Below are 14,354 nucleotides of genomic sequence, written 5' to 3' on the forward strand. Positions count from 1 at the left end.
CTGGCGTTGAGCCACAGAATCTCACTCTATTCATCTCATCGAACTTCAACTGCCAGCAGGAGAAAGGAGCCCCCCGCCCTCCCCCACCCCCTGCATGGTGTTAAACGATTCTCATCGTTTGCAGAATGGCTCTTCCGATTGCAAATGAGGCACGCCCGTTTGAATCCAAATCAGAAATCCTGGACGAGATCTTCAGGAGACGGAAAGAGCACGCTTCTTAATCCTGTTACGTTTGCGCACCCATGACGTCCATTGGTGGGTCCATGTGACAGGAACTGTCTCGCTCCCTCTCTGTCCCCTGTGGGACAGGCGACATCCGGTGTGTTAAAGGCACTGGCTGTTCAGACACCAAGCAATATTTTCTTCAGTCGAAAATCATCATTCTACGGAAGGTCAGTGGTTCAATGGTCCTTTGTTATCCCCAGCACAGCATACTGGTGGAGGCCTATCGAAATCACAAGGCTTGCTATGGAGGTTTGAATGCCTCAAGTGTCAACGAGGCATCGTAGCATTCGCATGTTGGACAGATTTGGAGCGATCTGGGGACCACTCTGGCCCGCGGCAAAACTGTAAAACATGTGTCCGACAGTCTATCTAACTACCCACAGATATTTTTCCAGATGTTCCCTGTATGTCTGTATCAGCAAGACAAAAATCTTCCTTGCAGAAAGGCCCTGATATTTTCTACAGGATGTTTTTTTAAGTAATGTTAACGTTTTTATAAACCGTGTCCACACTGATGCATGTTACGCGGAAACAAGATCATTATTTTTATGTATTAAATCTAGATACTATGTAGAAAATGTTGCTGATTATTATCCCATTCATTCATAAATAAGTTGCCCTACATATTTTGTTGCGATTTCCATTCATCACACACTTATGTAGCATTGTTTCCAGAAGTACATAAAAAAACTGAGAACATTGATATAAACGGCACCCACCACCACCCCAACACACACGCACACGCACACACACACACACACACACACACACACACACACACACACACACTGTGCACGGGGGCAGAAGCTGCGACGTGCAAACAGCACAAAGGTAAAGCCATGTAGGAGGGGGCTGTTATTGTGCAATGGTGAAGCTTGTGGTCTTTTAAGGCGAAAAATACCTCAACATAATTATTACTGCTCTCTGGTAAGTCGTGCTGTAGCCTGATATGCCGGCAGACGTATTTAAAGACTTTCTAAACCACAATGGTTACATGCTGTTCCACGGGTGACGTTTTGGTGAGCAGCATTAATAAGAGTAACATTGTAATGAGCAAACAACAAGAAAGGAAGATGTCTGATCTGGTGTTGAGACTCACGCAAGCGGCAGTGAGAGCGCACTCCAATATTTAACCTTTACACGCAAAATTTCAATTACTTCTGTCAGTTATAATCAGATGATGCGATGCCACCATTGGGCTGTCGTTACAGGATGGTTAATCAGAACATCTATATTTTACTGTAAGGAGAGCGAGATGAAACATGTAACAGGCAGTTTATCAGTTCTTACAGCTGGATGCTTCCTGGCATCCCTGGAGAGTAAGCGGGGGGGGGGGGGGGGAGAGTCGTGGAGAGGCAGTGCTTGGGCAGCAGTAGAGGGTAGGGAGATAGATGGCCATATAAAGTCGGGGTGGAGGGTAAACAAAATCCAGGGGTGGAGGAATTGGGGCAGGGTTTGTTTACTCCTGAAAAACAGAAAAGACACAGAGCCCTAAGCGGGGAAGGTGTAACATCCGTGAGCCTGAGTTCCTTATATAAAGGCTCGGCTGTAGCCAACAAGTTATTAATAATTGAGAAACAGTGAACTGTAATGAAGTCACTTGTCTGATGCATGGTCTTAAAGACTGGGACCCAGCCAGGATGATTTCAGTCTGAATAAAACAGGAGCAAGCAGCCCTGTGAGTGTCTAATGCAAACCCAGGCAAGCCTTAAGCCCTGCCCTGGGATGCAGGAGGCCGAGGCTGTGATTGGCTAGCCCTGTGCATGTGTAATGGGAACCCAGGGAGGCCTTAAGCCCTGCCCTGAGATGCAGGAAGCAGAGGCTGTGATTGGCAGATTGGGCATCTCGCCCATCGTTACCTTCAAAGCCACAGCTCTCCTGTCAGCTGGAGACTGAACCATGCTGCTCACAGAGACATTCTTCTAGTCAACTGGGGGGGGGGCTTTAGGTGGAAAGAGGAGGATGGTGGGCACTGCCCTGACAGGACACATACCCCCTCAACCCCCCCCCCCCCCCGAGCCAGCGCTTTGAAGCTGAATGTCAACCTCCAGCCGCACACCTTTGGCCATTGGCTGCGCTGACGTCACAACCTGACCCGCTGGTGGCTGTGACACACAGGATGACAGTGAGACACACGCGCACACACACACACACACTGGTGTGCAATATGTGATAGCAGCTGATGGAGGCTGCAGATCACAGGCGGCTTTTAGTTCTTACGTTCCACGTTTTTCAGGGAGTTTGGCCAGCAGGGGGCGGAGCGGTTAAAATGTGTGTCTGTAACGTGAAATCTGCTGGTTGGAATGTCAGGAGGAGCCCAGCTGTAAAACCCAGCAGTATAACAGTATAACCTTAAGTGTCATCTGAGCGTAGTGTCATCAGTGGTTGGGGGAGGGGCACACTTCAGACACGCCCATGAGAGAAATGACTGCACAGTTCGGGGAATTTCAAAAACTAAAGATACCACTTGAACGCCAAGGTAACTTTGCTGCATGCTCATGGCGAGACAGAGTCACTGCTGCCGTCACCTCATGCCACCGCCAAGCTGGAGGGTTCTGTCTGCCTATGACCTCATGGTCATGTGACTCAAGCAGCTGCTGTTACAGGAAATCCGTTCAACAGGACGTCCAGTGGGGCATTATGACAGTGTGACACTGTTTCCATGGAAACACCCCAGGGAAAGGCAAAGGAGCTGGAGCCAACTTTTTTTGTTGTTTTTGGGGTGGGTGGGTGTTTAATCGCCACTCTCTTTGGATTTTAAGACCAGTACAGCGGAGTTGGGGGCATTCACTGCTCTGACTCAGAAATAAGCCTGAAGCTACACAGACACATCATGGACAAATTTCACTAGCTAAAAGTTATTTTTCGTTATACATTCTGAAGATAATGTCTCACACATTAAGAATTAAACGAAAGACAGCTACTGATGCTAATAACAGCCCTCCAGCACTGACCAACGCCCCCCCCCAGCACCCTGCAGGCCTGGGGGGACCTCAAACCCCTGGCCACACTGGCAATAGCACATTAATGCTTCTGCTAAACTCATAGTCACCTTGGACTGGACCCAGGGACAAAGGCAAACAGAAAGAACTTCAGTTTTACTCAACACTCTGCTGCCCCCCCCAGCCTCATAATCCTCTCCTCTCCTCAGAGGGGCTCAGTGCTTCTCTCAAACCCAACAGGAAAACTCTTCCCAGGTTGACACGCATGCAGGAAGCGCATGGCGTTTAGAGGGCAAGGAGAGAAAGGAGAAGCACAAGCTTCCACTCCCCTCCTCGTTAAAACAAGCACCTCTTGCCCCCTGCTGGACGCACCATGGAAATTCAACCCAACCTAATTCCAAATGTCGCCGGTGCTGGATGCGAGGATGACTGGACCCACTGAAACCATCGGCTCCTTTCCATTCCAGCTCCCACACACACACACACACACACATCAGCCTTTTTTATAATTGGAGAGGGGGTAGCGGCGTATGGGGGGGCTGGGGAGCTCATTAATGGACTTGTAAAAGCATGGTGCCCACTGTCTTGAATAACAAGTTCCAACATGGCTTACGAGAAAGAAATGCCCCACAGGCTTATGGGTAAAGGGGCATTCATGAAGAGTCGCCTGCTCTCTTTTGATAAGGATTACTCATCTTTCTCTCACACACACACACACCCCCCCCCACACACACACACATCCCACCAAGCCTAAGCTAACAGGTGCAACCAAACCCAGACCCAAACAAAAACCGATTCCGCTTCACACCAAAAAACTCCAGTCCAGCAGGGGGCAGCAGAAGTACTGCTGGGTGTGTGGAGGACACAAAGACACTGGAGGACACAGGATGAATGCTCAAACTTTATCATGGATACGGGGTGGGGGTGGGGGGGGTATCAGAAATAAGCAGGAGAGACTGACACGGCAGATGAGGTCATTATGACACGCATTGACACGGCAGATGAGGTCATTATGACACGCATTGACACATCTGACTGTATTGCCGGTTTTGATGGACCAATCAGCTGCTGCTGAGACAGGTATATAAGGAAGAGCTGCACACCAGTTACATTTCTGATCAGGCAGGTGTGGCTTGGGGCTTCAAACACCAGTTACAGAAAACACACACATGGGAGTTTCAATTTATATGCAGCCTTGTCAGATTTCAACTTGGCCAGAGCAAAACTACACTGCAGCAAACATTCATAACTGGACATAAATGATTTGTCTGATTAAATTTTATGCTTAAATGCTTGCTTTCCCCTCCCATCTAATTTCATACAAGATCGAGAAACCAAAAAAAAGCACACAGATTATCCTCCGTGGAAAAGAATTTAACACTCCTATATATTCTTAAATGTTTCTGTAATTCTATGTTTATGTGACAGAGAAAAGAAGCGACTACACTAAAGCTATATTTGAGTTGGCATGTCCCAGCGACAATAACACCAAACATAGGACTTCCACAGTGATGCCAACACGCTCCCCCTAGTGGGTAAGCGCCATCACTGCAAGACAGACGGGAGAGCGGCTCTTGGTGTCTGGGCTGCTGAGAGGGATGAAGTCACTGCCACATCTCACCGTTCTCCCCGTTCTCATGGAAACGGTGCAGATGATCGGAGTACCTGGAAAAAAGACAAACCACATGAGAACAGGCATGGCTAAAAGAGGGATGTTCCCGAGAGCAGAAAAATCATACACTTCCAACTTTTAGATGAGTGACTACTACCATGCACATATACTGTAAATATACCTACATATAGTGAAAGATGTAATTGTGGGTGACCCTAAATCACTGATTCTGATTGGATATTTGACCTCAGCACAAAAAATACTGCAAGATTCAGCTATGACAAAGTACAAAATCTGTGGACCGGTGCTACATAAACAATCATTGCCCCCCCCCATGTGTATCAGCTGATCTCCTGCTGAACTGAACAGTCGACTGGCAGACACATGGGGTGAGCAGACACAGCCCAGCGTGGGGGTGGTGGGGTGGATGTCAGCCCCCAGCGGCCAACGCGAGCCCCTCTGGACAGTTGCGTGCCGGCAGTGGCTCACTTCTTAGCGCAGTACGCGCTGCAGTCCCGGCCGACGCTCTCGCTCCACGCCGTCTTGTACAGCACCTGCCCACCAAAGCGGAACATTCTGTCAGGTCTGGATCAGAGCGATGTTTTTGGGCAGATGTGAGAAGACGCACATGTCTACGATATGGCTAAAATACAGGAGTGCGATATCACTGACCAGGAAGACCAGGCAGTGCAGGAAGATGGTGTAGAAGAAGGCGATGGTTCTGGCCATCTTGTTGGAGAGGATCAACCGGCCCTTGAGAGAGGGAGTCCATGGTCAGACATGACCGGGGGAGCATGGCTGGATTGCTCAGGGTAAATGGCACGGTCAAGCAGGCTCCAGCAGGGGCCGTAACTCACCATGCTAAGGGTGGCCTTGTCCCAGGGACTCAGGCTCAGGTACCGGCGCTGACGCTCCTGTAACAGGATTAAACGCAGGTTTTTTTAAGCAGGTTACACCCAGACAGCCTCTCACGGGGACCCCCCAGGGGACGTGACGACATGTTTTCATGTGATACTATAGAAGTATGAACAGGAATGGCACTGGGGCAGGCGTGTTTAAAGCGCTGGTTACCAGTGCTCACGCTTTGGGAAGAACCCCTCACCCGCTTGCTGAAGGAGGCGAAGGGGTCCAGTCTCTCCTCGTACTGCGACGAGTAGCGCATCACAGTGTCGTCACTGCTTCCGGCCTGCAGGGGGAGACGGAGAGCTTCAAGCAGAACCCAAGCAAAAGCCACTGATCAGGTGGCCGGACGCAGGTGTGAACCGTCACGCACCCGGCCCGGGTAGCTCTGCAGGAACTTGATCTTCTCGTAGAGCTTGATGTTGTCGGCACGCAGGCTGTCCAGCTCGTTCTGCAGGGCCTGCATGGTCTGCTGGAGTGAGCGGCTCTCCTGTATGGCGAGGGGGGCGGGGTCAGGTGCATAAATGACTGACTTTAACCACGGCCAGAGAGATAGGTGCTAAGCTTAAGCATGCACCCTGGGTGTGGCTTGAGTCTGAGGCAGTGTAAAAGCCAGGACTTCAATGACTCACAGCTTCCAGCTCCTGGTTGCGGGCACGGAAGCGCTCCCTCTGGCTGGATATGATGGAGAGCAGGGAGTCCATCTGCCCCTGGGGGAGCTCGGGTTTGGTAGGGGTGGCGACGCCTGCGAGAAGCACAGCCGGCCCTCAGCGTGACTCTACGCGCCTATGACAGCTACACTGGACACCTTCGCTAGCCATGCTACAAACTCCCACGTCACCCTGTGAAGGGGGGTGCATCCCCATTGGTCAGCCAAGGAGGGTAGATACCCGCCCCCCTCCCTATTTACCTGGGAACAGAGCCGTAGCCTCTTTGATGGGTTCAGGGATTCGGCCCAGGTGGCTGAAGTCTGCCCCCTGCAGGAAGCAGCACATCAACCACAAAACGTCCCAATATGTTTCCTCAAACATACTAATCAGAATCTGCTTAATCTCTGAAGGTACAGTATTGGGCAAAAGCCTAAAGCAGGTAAAGAAATTCATATTTAAATGATCTATAGGTTGGTGTAAAACTATTATGCTTGTCAAAATCTGTTATCCTAGCGGAAACCTGTTAAAATCACCCCATTATTTCCAGCAACAGTACAATACAATCAAGTATTTTTGCACTCAACCACTAGCACAGCTCAAAACGTTTAAAATCTGGGTGCAGATGCGCGCAGGGGCCCACCTCAGCATCGGGCCGCGGTAGCGAGGACAGGGTCTGCACGGTGCTCAGGTCCTGCTCCAGTTTCAGGATCAGCTCCTTCTGCTCGGCGCCAATCCGCACCGCCTCGGAGAACTCCCGCTGCAGCTCCGTGTAGCGGCCTAGAGGCCCAGGGGGGGTGGGAGGGGGCCACAAAACCACACACAGACGGGACAGCAATCGTCAGGCAGAGGATCCCCATGACCGGGCCGTGATCCAGTCTCACGGGGAAGTCAACAGAGCTGCACATCACTCACGAAGTAAAAAAGTGCGACTGCATGGCGTGTCACATGACCACTTACCATTCACGTCTGGGTGTTTCGGACTTGAGGGACCTCACTGCTGAAGGGGGTGGGGGCACCACAAAGCCAGACCCACATACAGCCTATCCGCCCACCAGCACCCCCCCCCCAGGAACACACCTGAACACCTGTTCTGTATAACATTCATACACAGAAGGTCGACACCCCAGTAACGGAAGGATATCTGATCCAAAGGAACAACCCCCCCACCACCTGATTCAGAATGCTTCAGTGAGTAGAGCACATGAGATTGCTGATATTACATATAAATATATTTTAAAAAGTGTTTGCAGCATTATTTAGCATTGCTTTACAAAGACGTAATTCAGAAGTCACCCACGAAGAAACGCTCCCGCCCACAAAGAAAGCTGGCACGTGACAGGGTTTATCTGTGCAAGTGACCCCCCCCCTCCCCCATTGCCGGTAAGGGTGAAAGCTGCCAAAAGCGGAGCCAGGAGAAGGCCATTGGCGCGATGGCGCCCACACCGTTTGCAGACTAAACAGCACGCGCGTGCCAGAGGCTGCTGCCAGTTCCGGGCCCGGGCCGGACTGACCCACACGTGCTGCCTGGCAGCCAGGACCCGGTTAAGGGGGGGGGGTGGCCGAGCTGCCCAGCCATAAGGTGAGCTCTGTACGCGGAGCGGGAGACAAGCCGATCCCCGCTCCAGAACTTCCTGAGCTCGCGGTGAGTGATGAGAACGAGAAAAACGACTTGCACACGTAGCTGGTGTTTGTATAAAAGATATTTACTTCAATGATCACACCTAGGGTGCTAGTGAATAATAATAATAATAATAATAATAATAATAATAACAATAATAATAATCATAGTACAACATGTGAGTTCCATACAGTGATATTGCTTATTAAATCCATATTGTAGAGGGACTCTCTCTCTCAGTGCTCAGAACAGACTACATAACATGTTAAAACAGCACAAAACAAAAAAACCCAAAGAAAAACGAGACTGAAAGAAAAAAGGTGTGTTGCTACTGGAAGAAAGCAGCTGACACTGGTAACCATTAGACGTCCCAGTCCCATATGACAGGCCTGCCCAGGACCGGCTGCCCCATGAACTGTCCTGGCTGCCCGCGTCGGCTTGCTGGGCCGGGAAAGCCCCCATCCGGGTCAGGCAGGGCACGGGCGCCATCCATAACCCACCGTCCATAGTGACGAACACTACGGAACAGCCTGGGGTGCATGATGCAGGCATCCGACGGGGCAGCCCTGGTCTTTCAGGACCTCTTTACAAGGACAGAACAAGTAATTTCATTGGGAAAGATGTTCTGTTGGGACTTTTACTGTAACATCAGGGTAATTAAACTTCAATGTGAAGCTCACTATCCGAGCACAACAGTGTCAACGCAAAACAAGAGGGATTTTCTTCTTAAGAGGTCTCCTGAGAAATACAGGTACTGGATTAATTTCAACAGCCCTCAAAAACACGTGTATTAAAACGAATCTAAAATGGTTAATATAGCTATTATATATGGGAAAAAACCCTTATCAATTTTTTGGTAATTTTTTGGTATAAAACTGTGCTACACCACCATTTCTTTAAAAAAAAATTAAAACAGGTAACAACTTTTTCTCTTTCCGGAAATCAGACGGAACATAGTGCGGCTGCTATTGGTACTGTAACAGGTACAGGAAATGTAACAGGTACCACGTCTCGGGTCTGAGAAGGAGCTTGGCGCGATGGCGGCTACGTGAACGTACCAGAACCATGCACGAGACGCGAAGGGCCCCCCAGTCTGAAGAGAACATGGACACACACCCTGTTTCAATCCCACAGAGCCGAGAGCAGCTCTACTAGAAAACTGCTTATAAACCTGGTAAAAATTAAAGTGATTCAGCACGGAGGGCCAGAGGACAGCAGGTGTTATTCAACCCCCCCACCCCACCACACCCCCAGCGACGTTTTTAAACAAATCTCAGTACACAACCCCCCCCCCCCACCTCCGTCTTAAGACTAAGTGTCATACAGCTAAGCAAAAATCAAGTTTAGTGAAAGTAAAAAGACTGAGGGGAGACAGGAGCTCAGCACAAACCAGGGACACACACACACACCTGACGTGTCAGACAGACCACAAAGACAGCACTTCGGAAGGGACGTGACCTACGGAGCAGCAAGGCACTGTGGGAGGTGTAGTTCAGCTGATCATCACCGTACCACATCCCAGGGACGGTACAGCACTGCATGTTGGGGTGTTGGAGGGCTGACCTTACTCTGCACGTGTTACCAGTTAAATCGACTTAGCACAAACACGGACTCAAATTCTGCGGCGTCGGTGATCTGGTGTGGAGAGATGAAGACCACAGCTGCCTCAGATTACACTGGGACCGGTCGCTACGGCTCTCAGTTCCAGTTCCTCGGGAACCAAAACCCTGTGACTGAAGGTGGCCAGCAACCAGCAAAGGGACAACATTGCAGAAACGTATATATATAACGTACATATAGAGTTTGTATACAGAATGCTACTCCCCGATCGCGCCGCCCGAAACCCCAACGGCATCATGACAGTCGCTGTCCTGTGATGGTCTTCTTCACTAGACCTCCCAATGGGGTCTGATATGCCCCAGAGCAAATCGCTGCGAGTCCATACTAGCCCCACGAAGCACTAATACTTCAACAGACATGAAAAAATACACTGAGATGTTAATTCAAACGTGGAATGGGCATAATCTTAGCTGCACAGCTTGAGGGGACAGGGTATAAAATCTCAGCAGAGCACTGGAAGCTCTCCGGCACACACATCTGAAAGACCACGCTTAGCGTGTTTTTAATGCTCTGAATGGAGTCATTTTGCCCGACTCTCTGAACAACAATGCAGAATTTAAACATCCTTCGCAGAAATGCTTGTACTTCAGGAGGGCTGTTAATCTCACCAGGCACCTCAAAGGACTAGTTGACAAGTGCACGTTTGAAATGGGGTGAAACTTTGAGGACACTCCCTTATTACTGCTCCAAATATACAAATGAGTACAAAAAAACCAGACTCCTTGACCTGCGAGGATGACCACACAGTACACAAACGCTGAAGAATCTTCTCGTCTCATGTCACGCATGCAAGTTAGTTAGCCTGTACATAAAAAAAATAAAAGTTTATTAAAAATAATGAGTTAATAAGTTACCAGCTGCTATGGGATCGTTTCATCACATACTGATGATTTGGTCCTTGTCCACTTTAAAAGCCGACCTGCACTGCGAACCCTAGGGGCCCCCTGCTCTGAGAGCCAAACCACATCAAGCACGACGCTCCTGACTCTCTTAAAATGCGCCAACGTCAGACGTTCAGCGCCGGACATGAGAGCGAAGGGGTGGACCCTCCAGGGCGGACTGGAGTTCCATGGTTGTACGGCTCCCGTTAAACGCGGGATTGATCAGAAGGTGAGAGATTCTAAACCAAAGGTTTGGAGGCCTTTACTCAGGAAGACAGACACACACGTGCCGTGAAAAAGGTCGGGTCATCGCCCAGTCAGGGCAGTGCCTCTATTTAAACAGGGGACCACCGTCTGGACTCCAGGAGACTCCAGTTTCAACCACCAAGCAAGTGGGGAGGGTGACCTTTTACGTTTAATTAAGCAGGGAACCATGCAGCAGGCCTTTGAATTTCTCCCCTTCATTTAAAGAGAATATCACGCCAAAGCCGTCCGACCTTGGTGGGGGGGTGCGGGGCACAGCATGCTGCACAGCCATTAAGTTATTGGGTTCAAAGCGCTCTGGAGGCGTGGTCTGACTCTGTGTGACACCAGAGTCGTGTGTTCAGTCACTTAGCACACATCATCCTGGCACGCAATGGGGACCAGCCCGTCATACTCGCATGAATATTTAAAGTCGAAGCTCAGGCAAGACAGCAGAAGTGTTATGTTAAAACAGCTTATTCTAAAAACATCCGGCCAAATGGGAAAACCAGTCCAGCCAGAAACGTAGCATAAAAATGACAGAAGGTGCGTTGCTTTGCTAGATTTTGAGGGTAACTCAGTAACCCAAACACAGAGCCCCTCCCTTCCCGGCTGGCTGGTCTGCCACCCTCCTGCTGTCGCTGGGGGTGTCACTGGCATTGCATTACCGGGGGAGGGTGGATATCAGTGAAATATCAGTGACATCGTTATACGAGTCTGAAGCCTCCTAGAGTCACTAACGCTGCCCCTGGAGAGCCACCAGGGAGATGGGACCTAACAGACCACCGCCTGGGTGGGGGGGGCGGGGGCCCAGGTGCAGACGGGGGAGGGGACGGGATGCGGGGTTGTGGAATGTATGCTAAATATTAGCTTGTTGAGGTGTTCAGTACTGCAGTGCTATTTAAATATTTCAATGGCTAAAAATGAAAGGCAGCACACAGGGGTGCATTATTCAAAGGGTGACCTGAAAAGGCGGCAGGCTGCGCAGCCCTCTCACGGAGCTGCGCAGCCCTCTCACGGAGCTGCGCAGCCCTCTCACGGAGCTGCGCAGCCCTCTCACGGAGCTGCGCAGAATAACCGCGAGAGCTCGTCGACGCACCTGCACGTGCAGCTACAGCATGTCTGCAAACATCAGCCAATACTGCTCAGTCTACGAAAGGAACAGTAACACCAACCCGACCGCGGTAAGATGCCTGATTAAACATGTCTATAAATAACCAGAATAAAAAAAGGAACTGTTCTTAAAATCATACGAGAAGTAGAAAAATTACCTACTGGCCTGGAGCTGTAAAAGCAGGAAAAGGACAAACTGATGAGACACACAGGCATTCAGTCACACAGACAGCCTCAGAGACGGACAGAGACTTTCGGCGGGAGGCCAACGGCCAATCCCCCCCCTCACCCACATCATCACTTCTGCCCTGCCGGGGCGGAGGGGCGGGGCTCTTCCTGTGACATGTGACAGAGAGGCTTTTTTTTTTTCCTTTTACACTGGCCTGCTTCTCTCCTCTTGTGCTTGTGAAACATCTGACATGTGTGAATGCATGTAAACAGACTGTAAATATGCAGAGCCCCAGAGGCCTGGTTCCAGGCCACTGCTGACCCCCCCCCACCCCGGCCCTGGGACGCACGCCCCCCGACCCCCCCGGAATAGTGTCGTTAGCCCTGGGCTAGCGTGCCTGTCCAACTACAAGACTCCTGCTTAAACATCTAAAACAACAACTTCCTGATTCAACATTAGGCCTTTACTCTCTCTCTCTCTGTCTCTCACACACACACACACACACACACACACACACACACACACACACACACAGAACTGGGTTAAAACAGCAAATCAGTACTACCTGTCAGGAACGAGTCCTTACCAGCTGCCCTGTGACCCACCCCCTCACACACTGGAAGTTCCTGACATAAACCTTCAAGTGAAGTTAAACTACACAAATTAAGCAGGTTTCACACGTTAAAACAGTAGCTCTTCATACTTTTGCTTTTTTGACTCCCTGAATAGGCAGGGATCCACGCTTAGCTTGGTTTAAAGTCGACAGACTCTGTAATCTCAAAGTGGCCAGAACACTGCCTTTACATCATTTTTCTTCCAAGGAATTTAAGTAAAAAGAATTCTTTTTTTCTCCAAGTGCTGTAAGGGATTCCTCCAGGCCATTAGATGGCAGACTGAGGGGTTCAAACTGCTCCATATCAGCCTTGCGATCCGTGCAAGTCTGACTTCACTCCTGCATAATCTTCGCGGCTGACGGCCAGGGGACGAGCCAGATGGAGCATCCATGACAAAGAAAAGAACGGAAAAGGGCAAAAACAGGGAAAAACTCGAGGAGACATGGCCCAGGACACCAAGGTGATGGACAATCCCCTAAAGAGGGAGTGATTGCTTATTCCGGTAGTTTTTTGAATCCTCGAACCCGGTATCTCCTAGGATTTGATGCTCTATGGCCTCAGCTGGGTCTGCTCTTGCTGCAGCCCTTGGGATGGAGCCTGGGCCCTCTGTCCAGCAGGGCCTTCAAGTGCTTTTCGGAGTAACTCGACCTGTCCCGCTGCATTACCCGCTTCCTCCTCTAGGGCGGCGCTTCAGAACTCCCACTCGGAGGGCTCCTCGCGGCTTGCCGCTTTCTCTAGCCGGTGGATTATGCTGTTGAGGTTGGCTGCTTTTTTCTCGCGCAGGCTGCTGTCCCGCGGTTTGCGCTCTGTGCTAGCAGCCGCCTCAGAGAAGCTGAAGAGGCCCCCGCTGGACCCGCTAGTGCCTGGTGCGCCCGGCTCGGAGGTGGCCGCGTCCGGCGGAGCAGGCGATGGCCCCGGCGTCCCCACGGTGACGTCTCCCCGGGGCTCCCTGCGGTCCCCCTCCCTCTCTGAGGTGCTCCCCCCACTTTCGCTCTCACTGCGTTTGCTTTCAGTACCATCACGGCTGTCGGCATCGCCCGCTTTGCCCTCCCCAGCCCCGCTGGTGCCCCCTGCTTGGCTCTCCTCTACGAACAGCTCTCTGCGTATACGGGACCTGGAACACATGAGAGGGGGCGGAGTCACATCAGGCACCTGGACATGGTGACTGTGGCCCCCGACCTGAGCAGACTCGGCTCAACCGCTGACCTGTAGTTGTGGAACCAGTTGATGACGGTGCTGGTCTTGAGGTTCAGCTGGCTGGCCAGCTCCTCGATGGTCTTGGGTGAAGGGTATGGCTTCTGCTGGTAGGCACGTTTCAGGGCCTCCTTCTCCTCGGGGGCCAGGACCACACGTGGCTTCTTCAGCTGGTGCTGGGGGCTGCTGCCCCTGCTGGTGTCCCCCCCCGACAGGGTGTTATCCACTGGCTGTGGCTCGGTCACAGAGCCATGTCTCCGTTTCATGTAGGCTGGGGACACAGGGGGGTGACAATGAGCGTGTGACGACAGACAGACAGGCCACACAGCAGGAGGTTTATTCTTACATAGAAATGTATGTGAAATAGCTCAGCGCATTTATACAGCTGTAATACTAATGATCTAATGACTAATGATACAGCTGTTACAAAAATTAGCTGATGTATATTATGACCACCAGGGGTCAGTGTTAGCACACAGATGGCCCGCGATAGACAAAATATTGCTGACATCCTCCTACCAGTTCAGTGTTTGGAACTAAAGGCTGAATTATACAAGCATTTATTGCTGTGCG

At 50.8% G+C, this 14,354-nt stretch overlaps 1 protein-coding gene across 3 annotated transcripts in view; it reads right to left on the bottom strand.

The window, feature by feature from the left end:
- Positions 1-4,055: 4,055 nt before the first annotated feature.
- The window catches only part of cux1b (cut-like homeobox 1b), a 44,543-nt gene continuing 34,244 nt past the window's right edge, over positions 4,056-14,354 (bottom strand). For 2 of the 3 annotated variants that reach the window (XM_048980254.1, XM_048980253.1), the window contains 2 exons: positions 13,794-14,052; positions 10,645-13,701 (listed from right to left, as the gene is read on the bottom strand). In XM_048980254.1, coding sequence (XP_048836211.1) covers positions 13,278-13,701; positions 13,794-14,052 — 683 coding nt within the window. In that variant the 3' untranslated portion in view covers positions 10,645-13,277. Of the gene's footprint in view, positions 4,833-5,268; positions 5,334-5,451; positions 5,533-5,636; positions 5,694-5,881; positions 5,966-6,052; positions 6,170-6,311; positions 6,425-6,589; positions 6,657-6,969; positions 7,107-10,644; positions 13,702-13,793; positions 14,053-14,354 lie in introns of those variants that run through there. The other variant, XM_048980255.1, reaches the window with a different exon arrangement.

Source organism: Brienomyrus brachyistius, chromosome 17 (assembly GCF_023856365.1).
Source record: "Brienomyrus brachyistius isolate T26 chromosome 17, BBRACH_0.4, whole genome shotgun sequence".
Taxonomy (NCBI): Eukaryota; Metazoa; Chordata; class Actinopteri; order Osteoglossiformes; family Mormyridae; genus Brienomyrus; species Brienomyrus brachyistius.